Genomic DNA, 12619 nt, shown 5'->3' on the forward strand with positions numbered 1-12619 from the left:
CCTGCCTCTGCCTGTCCTTGCTGTGCAAGCAGAGCTCTCGTTAGCCTTTGTCTACCAGGGCCAGGGTCCCACAGGGCAGAAGGGCATGTGGAGACTGAGGGTCCAGGACAGCCTGGGGAATAGGCAGGACTAGAACTGAGCTCAAGAAGCAAGCTCAAGGGGCTGGGGAGGTTGCTTAGTGGTTAGAGTGCTGACTGTGCTTCCAGAGGTCCTGAGTTCAAATCCCAGCAACCATATGGTAGCTCATGACCATCTGTAATGGGATCTGATGCTCTCTTCTGGTGTGTCTGAAGACAGCGACAGTGTCCTTATATACATAAAATAAATAAATCTTTAAAAGGAAAAAGCAAACTCCAGGCATGGCACCACCCCTCTGAGGCCCTAGGGACAAGCAGGCAGGTGCCCAGGCCTCCAGTGGGGATGCACTGGGACCCTGCATCTGATCAAGACAGTCTCCTGTTCTGGTATTTTTCAACCTATGGGTCAAGACTCCTTTGGGGGTTAAACAACCTTTTTTCAGGGATTGCATATATCCTGCATATCAGACATTTATGTCACAATCCATGACACTAGCAAAATTACAGGGCTGAGATAGTAATGAAGGTAATTTATGCTTGGGAGGGGTCACCCCAACATGAGGAACTATATATATTTTAAAAAAGATTTATTTATTTATTTCATGTATGTGAGTATACTGTCAGTGTCTTCAGACACCAGAAGAGGGCACCAGATCCCATTACAGATGGTTGTGAGCCACCATGTGATTGCTAGGATTTGAACTCAGAACCTCTGGAAGAGCAGTCAATGCTCTTAACCGCTGAGCCATCTCTCCAGCCCAAACTGTAATATTTTTGAGACAGGGTCTCATCGTGTAGCTCTGGCTAGCCTAGAACTCACAAGGTAAACTAGACCTGCCTCGAACTCACAGAGATAGATCCATGTGCCTTTGCTTCCTGAATGCTGAGACCAAGTACATGTAAAACTATGCTGAGGACTTATTTATTTCATGGGTGAAGAAGAGCATTATAGCGTTCAAAGGTCAGGGGGCAAATTCCACGTGCAAGTCCCGGGAATCAAACTCAGGTTATTATGCTTTGCAGCAATCCCCTACTGAGCCATCTTGCTGGCCCAGAATTTCAGAACAGGTGACTCTGAGCCCCGGGCTTGCTGGGAGAAAGGTTTGTTCAAGCAGCCACAGTGATTGGCAGTCCTTTGTTTCTGTGGAGCCCAACCTCCTTGGCACTTCTGCACACTGAAGAGGCTTTCCTCATGCCCTGGTGAACCTAGCATACCATGAGCACTGTGGTCAGTCTAGATACGCGCAAAAACACCTCTGTGGCTCCCTTTCGAGGCTGAGTGTGTCTTCTGCCTCTGCACCTGACCTGCACCATAGTAGGGGTACTGAAAGCTCCTCACGTTGGGGCTTTGACCCCTTTTTTAATAGTGGAACCCCAGGATTACTTGAGGAGGCAGCAAGCCCAGCTCTGGGAGAAGGAATATGAATTCTCAGTCAGGGTCATCCAGCCTTTCTTGCAGAAAGACTTGGTCTGATCCAATTGTGGGCATGGTGACATAAGAGTTTGCCTTGAGCAGCAGTTCCCAGCCCCCCTAATCCTGAGAAAAATGACTTATCCAGTATTTGCTTAATAAGTGGAGTAAGCCATGTGAGTTCAGGGCAGGGGCCATGTCCCTTAGTCTCTCTGACAGCCAGAGCCCAAACCCCAGAGCCCCTCTTGTTTCTCCTAGTCATCCTGGATGCAACCCTCTCTGTTAGGCCACTTGCCGCTTTCTCCTGTCAGTCTCAGAGGCTGCCTGCCCTCCCAGACAATACAGCCTTAGGGTAGTAGCAGCCGGAAAGGATTGCACCCTCCAGAGGGGAGATACATTCAAAACAAGCTGTTGCTGGAAGACAGGGGACAACTGTTGTTGTCCTAGGTTCAGTCCCCAGCCCCGGAAAAAAAGAAAAAAAGAAAAAAAAAATCCAGGTCTCTCATAGGTCACAGCAAGGGGAGAGAATTGGAGAATTCAAGTGCTTTCTAGATGCCCACAGATTGTGAGAATAAGCCCCCCACCCCAACACACACACACACACACACACACACACACACACACACACACACACACACTACTTGAGGCTGATGATGCTAGCTATGTCCAGAAGCTATGAGAGTTTCATAGATTCCAGCATGAAGCATTCAGTGGGAGACAAGAGACAATGACAGGACACTCTGTAGTGGCGGGAAGAGTCAGGGTGAGCATCCCCTAGAACCACCCTTAATATGTATGGTCTGAACTTTTTAGTATCTATGGAGGGCTGTGGGCTGTGTGCTTTATTTCCCTTCCACGTGTAGGGCCAGTGGGAAGGGGTAGGTTTGAAGGCATTGGCCAAACATCAGGGCTGGGAGTCCTCTCTTGTGCCACAATTACGCTCTTTTTCTGCTCTGTCCAAAGACTACACATCTCCTCCATTAGCCAGGTAGAAACATCCCAAGGAAGGGGTCACTGGTGGATTTGAGGTATTCTCTCTGCTACCTTAGACACGGGGGATGATGGGAAAAAGACTAAATGAGTGATGACATCATTTTAGGAAAGAGGCTTCTCTAGCCTAGGTGCTCCTAGAACTGAAAGCAATCCTCCTGCCTCAGCCACCTGAGTGCTAGAATTACAGGCATGAGCCATCGCATCCGGCTTACTGCCCAGCGCCAACACTGCCAGGTGAGTAACACATCGGCATTTAAATGTTCTTGTAGAAAATTTTAATCACAATCCAGGGTTTCTACCTGCCTTTGACTATTTAGTTCCCAGATAAAAACCACACACAGGGGTTGGGGATTTAGCTCAGTGGTAGAGTGCTTGCCTAGCAAGCGCAAGGCCCTGGGTTCGGTCCCCAGCTCCGAAAAAAAGAGAAAAAACAAAAACAACAAAAAAACCCACAACCTTTATGTTTACAATTAGCCTTAACCGGGGTTGGGGATTTAGCTCAGTGGTACAGCGCTTGCCTAGGAAGTGCAAGGCCCTGGGTTCGGTCCCCAGCTCCGAAAAAAAGAACCAAAAAAAAAAAAAAAAAATTTAAAAAATTAGCCTTAACCAGCACTAGAGCTGGGCAAATACCTACTCTCTATGCTATTAGAATCGATTTCCTATTGATAACCCCGAGTTATTACTTACTATGTTTCATTTGGGCTGTTCTTAACTCCAATTGGCCAGCCCTCAGGGCCATATTTTCTTGACTCCTAACCCATGGTGTCTTTCTCTTCCTCCTTCCTTCTTCACTCCCTCATGGTTCTCCTCTGACCACCCCCACCCCCCAGCCTGGGAACCCTAACACCACCCCCCAATGTCGCTTCTGCCCAGCTATTGAATGTCAGCATCTTTATTCGCCAATCAGAAATAACTTGGGGACAAGGTCACATAGTATTACTTGGGTCTACTTGCAGACTCTTATCTCTGGGGCAACCAGGTCTTGAGGAACCAGTATCATCGTTAGAATGCAAGCAACATCAGGCCAGCCCACTACAGTCCTGCAGCAAAAAAGGCTCTACACCTGTAGCTGATGACTACAGGGCAACAAGCCCACAAGCAAGCAGTACAGCTAGGAAGAGAGAGTCGGGCTGGCAAGATGGCTCACCCAGTAAAGGTGCTTGTGGCTAAGTGAGGCAGCCTGAATTCCAGTCTTCAGGACTCAACGTTGGTGGAAGACAAGAATTGACTCCTGCAGGTCTGACCTTCATGCGTGTGTACACATGGATGTGCACACGTAAGTTAATGCATTGATTATTTAAAAAAAAAAAAAAAAAAGGAGAGGAAGGAAGAAAGAAAAGGGTGGTGTTTGAAACGTCTCCAAGCCCAAGACAGAACATAATTTACTCAGTTTTGAGTCACAGAAACAAAGATTGGTTAAGGATCCGGGTGGTGTGGTGTGTGTTTTTAATGCCTCTACTCAGGATTGGCTAACTTAATTTAAACTGGCTGTCCAGCTAAGGGCGTGGCCTGTTCGAGGCTGTCCCTGCTTTCTCCTATAACTAAGCCCAGTAGAAGGGAACATATTTCATCTTTTCTCTACATTATTTTATTTATTCACTTTCTGTCCTGACTGCAGCCCTCCCTCACCCAGTTCCCCATCACAGGGTCCCTCCCCCTAAGATATTTCATCTTAATAATTGTCTATTTTTATTATATTTATCTATCATGGTAAGTTCCAGAGTACACAAGGTGAAGTCAGAGAACAGCTTGCAAGAACTGGCTTTCTCCTTCTGTCTCGGAGGTTCTAGGGACTGAACTTAGGTCCCCCGGTATTTTGGTTTGTATATGCTGGGCCCAGGGAGTGGCACTCTTAGAGGGTGTGGGTTAGGTGTGTCACTGTGGCTTTAAGACCCTTATCCTAGGGGTTGGGGATTTAGCTCAGTGGTAGAGCGCCTGCCTAGGAAGTGCAAGGCCCTGTTCAGGGTCCCCAGCTCCGGAAAAAAAAAACAAAAACAAAAAAAAAAAAAACCCTTATCCTAGCTGTCTGGGAAGCCAGTCTTTCTACTAGCAGCCTTCAGATGTAAAATTTTCAGCTTCACCTGCACCATGCCTGCCTGGATGCTGCCATGCTCCTGCCTTGATGATAATGGACTGAACCTCTGACCCTGTAAGCCAGCCCCTGTAAGAGTTGCGTTGGTCCATCTGGAGAGATGCCTCAGTAGGTAAGAGCACTGATTGCTCTTCCAGAGGTCCTGAGTTCAAATCCCAGCAACCACATGGAGGCTCATGACCATCTGTAATGAGATCTGAAGCCCTCTTCTGGTGTGTCTGAAGACAGCGACAGTGTACTTATCTATAATAAATAAATAAATCTTTTTTAAAAATCGCCTTGGTCATGGTTTCTGTTCACAGCAGTAAAACTACATGGGTATCCATTGCTGACCAGATGGGGTGATGGTATTGTGGGGTGACCTGTCTGGGTGCTCTGATGTTCTCAGGTGACCGCAGGTTCAGGACAGTGGCTGGAGGCAGTGAGGTGCCTTTCAGGGGGTCTGGAGCAGGACAGTATGGTAGCATAAAATGCCTTGTGACTCTTGTGGGCTCTACACTGAGTGTTATCCTGTCGTGAGGAGCTAACTTGAAGACAAAACTGACAGATAGGAAACAAAGGTAGATGAGCTGGGGGTGGGGGTCAGTCGGTAGAGTGTTTGCCTGACACACAGGAAGCCTTTTGCACGTATAAACTGGGCATGGTGATGCAGTCCTGTGGTATCAGCACTCAGGAGCCAGAGGGCAGGAGGTGCAGAGCCAGGGTGCAGGCTAACCCAGGAGAGTAAGGCCAAACTGACCGGGGAAGGAGGTAGAGCAGAGTCTCTGGTGGATATGGGAGCACCTGAAAGTCGCACGCAGGTCCATCCTGCCTGCACCCTCCTCTGCAGAACCCAGGCTGCCCCAGCTGGCAGTTCCCAGCCAGTGATTGGCTTAGAGAAGTGTCAGTCTTATGCGGCTGGGGAGATGGCTATCATTGACATGCTTGCTTTGTAAACATGAGCCCCCCCCCGCCCCCAACTACATAACAAAAAAAACAAAAAAGAAAACTGTGTGAGGGATGCGTGCTTGTAGAAGTAAAGACAGACAGGTCCCGGGATATTAGCTAGACAGCCTACTTGTAGAACAATAGGGTGAGACCCTCACCAAACAAAACGGTGAAAAACTCCGGATGAACATTAATCTGCGGTTAACAAAGGCAGCACCTAAACATTCACGGGATATCTTCTGCCCTCTTCTGGCCCTTGTGAGCATTGCATGTACATCGTGTATAGACATGCACGTGACATTCTCACACAAGATAAAAATGAACCTTTTTTTTTTTTTTTTTTTTTTTCGTAACTGGGGACGGAACTCAGGGCCTTGCGCTTGCTAGGCAAGCGCTCTACCACTGAGCTAAATCTCAACCCCACCCATCCAATGTTAACTGCACAATTCCAGTCAGCATGTCTGTGTAAATTATACACGGTGTGGTCGTATTTAAATACAGGGTCTATGGAAGAAGTTAAGATGTCCTTTCAGACTGTAAGGGTCCAGGATTCGCTGAAGAATGACACCTGGACTCAAACAGTATGATAACACAAAGTGTTTAATCTGCAGAAGTCCAGCATGCTGGGGTCTCCCCATTACCAAGACAACCAAAAGAGTTCGGAGGCTAGATTTAAAGCGGGATTCTGGGGATGGGGTATCTTAACTCCATCTCTAATGGCATTCCATTACTGGGTTGTGGGGGCTGAAAATTGTTACTGAGGAGGTCCAGGGTAGGTGGCCTTTATCTTACTCCATCTGGAGGGACGTTCCATTACCTGGGCGTGGGGGCTGGAACTTGTTAACAGGGAGGTCTGGAAACTTGGCTGTCTTTGCTTTAGCTAGGTGGCTGGGCACCTTCTAGTTTCTGACTTGCCTGAACTTGTAAACAGAGGTTTAGACCTAGTCTCCTTAACTGCCTGCCAATTTGAATCCCACCATGGAGTCAGTCTGTCTCATCTCTCTCAATACTACCTCGGTTCAGTTCCCAGCAGCCGCAGCCGCAGCCGGGTGGCTCACAACTGCCTACAACTCAAGCTCCAGGCAAATCCATTACCTCAGGCCTCGGTTGGGCCCGCATTCATGAGCATGGACATGCTTCCTTGCTCGAGCGTGCGCAAAGCACATGACTAAAAAAAAAAAAAAAAAATTAGGGCAACAATAGATAGGTTGGTAGAGAGGAGAGGTCCAGTATCCTGGGAACATGGTGCTCAGTGAACCTCACTGTTACTGGGTGAACTCTTGCCGTTGCTAGGCTACCAGGAAGGAATTCAGTCTGGGACCCGGGGCTGCCTGGGGCCTGAGCAGGGACCTGCCTCGGCTCTGAATTTCATATCCGGCCACAAACAAATTCCCCACATCGCTTAAACCAGTCCAGGTGGGCTTTTCAGACGTTCTTGAAGCAAGGACATCTATGGTGACACCCAAGGGTTGAGACCTGGGGCACAGCCTCAGTTTCTCTGTCTATGCAGTGAAACTGGGAGAACAGAACAGTGGAGGCCTCAAGACACCGGCTCCTTTGCCATTGCACGGTCACGCCTTGCATTAAAAAAAATATGATTGAGTTAGGATTTAGCTCAGCGGTAGAGCTTGCCTAGGAAGCGCAGGCCCTGGGTTCGGGTCCCCAGCTCCGGAAAAAAAGAACCAAAAAAAAAAAAAAAAAGATGACGACGACGACAGTGGTGGTGGTGGTGGTGGTGGCCCGGTGGCGGTGTGTGTGTGTGTGTGTGTGTGTGTGTGTGTGTGTGTGTGTGTGTGTGTAGAGGCATCCCCCTCCCCTCAGGTCGCACAGCGCAGTACCTCATGGAGGCCAGAAGAGGGCGGCAGAGTCACTGGCGTTGGAGTTACTGGTACTTGTGAGCCGCCGGATGTGGGTGTTGGGACCTGAACTCCTGGGGCCTCTGAAGGAGCAGGAAGCACTCAGCCATCTCTCTAGCCTCACCTTCTTGCATTAATTTTTTTTTTTTTTCTTTTTTTTTTTTTTTTTTTGGAGCTGGGGACCAACCTTGGGCCTTTGCGCTTGCTAGGCAAGCGCCTACCACTGAGCTAAATCCCAACCCCTAAATTTTAAAATGTACTTTGTTTATGTGACACACACGTACTGTTGAACATGTGATGTCAAAGGAGAAACTTTTGGGATTCCATCTCTCCTAACCACGTGACACCCGGGGGGATTGAACTCGGGTCCTTAGGCTTGGCAGCACGTGCCTCATCTCAGCAAGTTGGGTCGTCTTGTTAGCCCACGTTCTTGCATCTGTACATTTGAACACACCCCAGTGACCCCCCACCCTTTTGTTCCCCCCCACAAAATATTCCCCCCCGCTCTGTATCTCCCTACCACACACCCCCAGCCTCATCTTCAGTCCCACCCCTCCCCAGAAAACCTACCATCCATTCCATCCCTGTTCCCACCAAGGCTTTAGGCGAAAACAAGTCCCGGAGAGGCTCTTCGTGCCTCAGCGTCCCCTTTTGCCTTTCCCACAAAGGGCAGAGAGACACCAGAGCCAGGAAGTGACTTTAATCCTCAGGAGTGGAGGTGGGGGTGGGGATGGGCGTGGCACCTGGGGATGGGGGAGACACCCGGAAAGGGAGGGTGCAGCAGCTGTGGCCACCAGCAGCCTGCTTCATCCTCTATATCATCTGACACCGGCGGGGACACATGGGGTCCTTAGAATGACAGCTCAAGCCAATTCGACAGGGACACAGGATGTTCAGGCTCCGCTTGGTCTGTAGGAGAGGAAGGGTGTGAATTGAGGGGGATTACACTTGTGGGGGGATTGGGGTAAGAGTGTTAATAGTGGCAGGAGATGCCCCAACCCAAGGCTCCACATCCTATGACCATGAACGCAGCCTGTGACATTTCCCTTTCCTCCTCTGTCCAGCGGTGGAGAGCAGCTGCCCTGGTTTCTCATTTTTTTACATTTTTTTTTTAACATGTTTGCCTGCATGTTGAAATATGTCTGTGTGCCCACTACATTGCCTGGAACTAGAGTAACACACGGTTGTGAGCCACCATGTGGGCGCTGGGAATGGAACCCCATCCTGGAAAGAACAAATGCTCCTCACAGGTGAGTCATCTCTCTCCCCTCCCCCACCCTCATCCCGGCTGTGTTAACAACATAACATAGAGTCACCTGGGAAGGGGGAACCTTAGTAAAGGAATTACCTCCCTTTGCTTGGCCCATGGCCGGGTCTGGGAGAGATTGTCTTAAGGATTGGCGTGGCAGGGCCAAGCCCACTGTGGGCGGTACCATCCCTAGGCAGGTGAACCTGAGATGAAAGGCTAAACATGAGCCTAAGGGGTGAGCCACTGAGCAGTGTTTCTTTGTGGTCTCTAAGTCAGTTCCTGCATGATGTCCCTTGGTGATGGACGGTGACCTGGAAGTGTGAGCAGTAACACACTTTCTCCTTCCTGAGTTGTTTTGTTTTTGGTTTTTTTTTGCTTTTTTTTTTTTTTTTTTTTTTGGTCTTGGTGTTTATCACATCAACAGAAAGCAAACTAGAGGGACTGCTCTTCCTAGAGGTCCTGAGTTCAAATCCCAGCAACCCCATGGTGGCTCACAACCATCTTTAATGGGATCTGATGCCCTCTTCTGGTGTGTCTGAAGACAGCTAGGGTGTACTTATATATAATAAATCAATCTTTCTTTTTTTTTTAAAAAAAGAAGGAAAGCAAACTAGAACAGTTCTCATCTCCACGTTATAGCGAGTGGCCACTAATAAAGAGATTCTCCAGACCACAGTGGGGCCCTGGCTGGGTCCTTTAGGCTCTGCCAGTGGACCAAGTCATGATATGGAGGCTATTTGGGCTCAGGACCATGGAGTAGGCAGAAGACCTTCTGTGCCTTTGCGTCTTCCAGTTAACAACGGCGTGCTTGAACGAGCCCTGTGAACTTTTCTCAGCCACTTCAAGATGGACGCACATTAGTCCCACTTACTGGATAAGGAAACAGAAGGTCAGAGCTGTCCTAAAGGCAAGAGCCCGGGCAGCTGGGATGTAAGCTTGGATCCGGGAAGCTGAGGTCTGAGCCAGCCCTGCAGCCCTCCCAGGTAACCAGGACGCGGGCACTAGGTCAGGTAGGTGTATCTCCCATCCTTCTCACCTCAGAAGAGGTTAAGGAAAAGATTCTCATTTAGCGAGCATCTGATGCGTGCAGAAAGCACCTACTATGTGCAGTCACTGGAGGGAGGGGGCTCAATGAGTCTTTGCAAGTTCTCCATACTTGAGGCAGCCCAGCGGGTAGGAATGTTACTTAGAAAGAATATGGTAGTGGGGGTGGGGCACTCCAAGAAAGGAGCAGAGGCATCTGTTTGTGTCTTTTTTTGTAATCTCTCCAACTCTTTCCCGGTTATCGGTGTCTCACCTGCGGCAAGCACGCCATGCCTACATGGGACTTAGGGGCGCAGAAGGCCCCGCTTCTTTCCAGGTCTATGAGGCAACAGTCACTAAAGCACTGGCTGTGGTGGACACACTTGTCTCCGTTGGCCTGTAGAAATAGCCCCTTGGTCACCAGCTCTTGTCTACAGAAGGTCCTGGCATTGCCCAAGAACCTGGGGTCCAGCAAAGGGAAGTCATAAGATTGTCACCGCGGACCCCACCCTGCCCAATGTACCCCTTCCAGAAGCTGGACTTGACTGAGCCCAAAGAGTCAGGAGCTGCGCATCCGGCCATCTCACCCCCATGGCTCCCAGACCACAAATCTAATAGCTAGTGGGCATGGAGAGAGGGGGCAAGATGGCTCAGCCAGCATAGGTGCTTGCTGTGCAAGCTGTGGGACCTGAATTCAAATCCCCTCTCCCTCCCCCGGGACCGAGTGAAGATGGGAGGAGAAAACAGAGTCCACTGAGATGTCCCTGACTTCAGGCACACAGACATAGGAGGGAGGGAAGGAACTTTTAGAATTAAAAAAAAAAAAGGGAGGGAAGAAAGGGGAGAGGAAGACTTTACCTTTAGAAGAGCCCCTAGGTCTTGGAGAAGGAAACCCCAGAATTAGCGGGTAGAGAGGGCTTGGGATAGCGGGGGAAGGGTGGTGAGCCCAGGGATGAGAGCACTGTCTTCAAGGGCTGGGCCAGGGGCACTGTCTCCAGTCCAGGAAAGGGGATGAAACCCGACCAGGGCTGTGAAGTGTACCTCCGGTCCCCTTTTACCCAGCCGGGGGCGGGATCCTACATCCCTCAGGCCCCACCTTTCCATTCCAGCGCCCATCAAGGGCAATGCTCACCTTTTTAAGGTCTGAGTTTTCGAATTTGTGTGGCAGGGTCCCAGCAAGAAAAGCCAGCACCGTGACCAAGGCCTGGGTGAAGGCCATGACGGCCTAGGTGGTGGCAAACTCCCTGAATGCGCTGGGGATAAGTCCCTGTCTCTGTGGGGGTGGGAGCCAGCCAGCGTGGGCCCAGTGATCACAGACTGCCCTCTTCAGTAGATGTGGGACAAGGACTGCTGACTCCCAGGCTGGTCCTTAGCAGCCTCTGGAGGGGCTGGAGGGGAGGAAAGGTTCTGGACTAATGAGGCGTTTGTGCTCTGGAGCCCAGGGGCCTTATACGGGCTACTTTGAAACACAGACTTCTGTTTATTTTTTATTTATTTATTTTTTTCGGAGCTGGGGACCCAGGGCCTTGCGCTCGCTAGGCAAGCACTCTACCGCTGAGCTAAATCCCCAACCCCTATTTTTTTTTTTAAACATTTATGTATACATCATACAGCTTTCTGCCTGCATGTATGCACCTGCGGGCCAGAAGAGGGCACCAGACCTGATTATAGATGGTTGTGAGCCACCATGTGGGTGCTGGGAATTGAACTCAGAACCTCTGGAAGAGCAGACAGTGCTCTTAACCGCTGAGCTATCTCTCCAGCCCCAGACTTCTGTTTATAAAGGACAACTTCTTTTCTTACTCATCTCAAGAGTAGCGAGTTTCGAGGGGGGCGGGGAGGGGGGAGGGATTAGAGCTGCCGAGCTCACCAAGGAACCAGGGCTAGAGAGCCCTTGGAAGGAAAGAGGTCAGTAGCAAGTTCCTACCCAGAATGCCTAGGGCTGCAAAGAATCTGTGCACCACGTGAGCGAGACACTTGACTGTAATGGAGACGTGGGTTGCGGCAGAAAGACGGGGTTTCCTGGAAGGGGCAGATAGGATAAAGGTGAGGCAGGAGAATGTGTAAAGCAGAGAGAGGCCCAAGAAGAGGGGCTCAGCTCAACTGTGTGTGTGTGTGTGTGTGCGTGCGTGCGTGCGTGCGTGCGTGCGTGCGTGCGTGCGTGCGTGTGGTGGCGTGCAGAGCAGAGAACTCAGGGTGGATATTTGACCGGGAAGCTGACTGGGACCCAGAGCCCAGCTGCAGCGGCTTCTCTGAGAAAAGTTATTGGCTGAGGGGCTAGTATTGGGATCAGGGACTCTCACCTGTGACGCTGAGTTCAGGACGAGGCTGGTTGTCCTAATCTATGAGGACAGCAGCCTTGAAGGCCAGCTGGTGCTAACTCCCAGCCCACACCCTCAGTTCCCATTCGCATTCCCGTGGCATGGCAGGGCAGGACTGGGACATGCAGTGTGCCCTTATCCCTCCTGCAGGTCCTGCTGGCCCACAGGTCTCAGAGCAAGCAACCCGGAAGAAGCTACCGGAGCTCACACAGCTGGTCTCTGGACCTGGCTGACCTTTAACCCCTGCAGTCACCCCGGACCACAAAGGTCGACAGTCCTACCTAGCGTCCAGGTATATTGTCCCATAACCTGACCTAGAACAGTATCAAAAGCAGGGTACTGTTTCTTTTTTTTTTTTTTCCGGAGCTGGGGACCGAACCCAGGGCCTTGTGCTTGCTAGGCAAGCGCTCTACCACTGAGCTAAATCCCCAACCCCCAGGGTACTGTTTCTAGAAAGGTAGTCTACAGCCACGGAGTTCCTCAGCAGGGCCAAAGAGAGTTCTGTGCAACCTCTATGCTCAAGTGAGATATGTTCGCACAACCTTGGGGTAGCCGGGAGCTGGTGTTCTACTTAGACTGCCCATATGTGGATGCCTGCGTTCTCTGACCTCAAGTCTCTTCCTTACCTTCCCCTACCCCATGAGTCTGAACCTTACTTGTTGTGGTTTGC

The 12619-nt window shown here is 50.2% G+C and overlaps 1 protein-coding gene across 1 annotated transcript; it reads right to left on the minus strand.

The window, feature by feature from the left end:
- Positions 1-8043: 8043 nt before the first annotated feature.
- Positions 8044-10876, minus strand: Clpsl2 (colipase like 2). Its single transcript, XM_032888312.1, has 3 exons — positions 10761-10876; positions 9903-10025; positions 8044-8265 (listed from the first exon to the last, which is right to left on the minus strand). The coding sequence occupies exons 1-3, from the start codon at positions 10845-10847 to the stop codon at positions 8170-8172; spliced, it is 306 nt and encodes a 101-aa protein (XP_032744203.1). The 5' UTR covers positions 10848-10876; the 3' UTR covers positions 8044-8169.
- Positions 10877-12619: the final 1743 nt, after the last annotated feature.

Source organism: Rattus rattus, chromosome 18 (assembly GCF_011064425.1).
Source record: "Rattus rattus isolate New Zealand chromosome 18, Rrattus_CSIRO_v1, whole genome shotgun sequence".
Classification (NCBI taxonomy): Eukaryota; Metazoa; Chordata; class Mammalia; order Rodentia; family Muridae; genus Rattus; species Rattus rattus.

Excerpts from the sequence above, each read along its gene's own strand:
- Clpsl2 (XM_032888312.1), bottom strand. The coding sequence starts at position 10,847 with ATGGCCTTCACCCAGGCCTTGGTCACGGTGCTGGCTTTTCTTGCTGGG. Across the intron at positions 10,026-10,760 it reads AAAACTCAGACCTTAAAAAG|GCCAACGGAGACAAGTGTGT; the intron begins GTGAGCATTGCC and ends CTATTTCTACAG. Across the intron at positions 8,266-9,902 it reads GCATGGCGTGCTTGCCGCAG|ACCAAGCGGAGCCTGAACAT; the intron begins GTGAGACACCGA and ends CCTCTCCTACAG.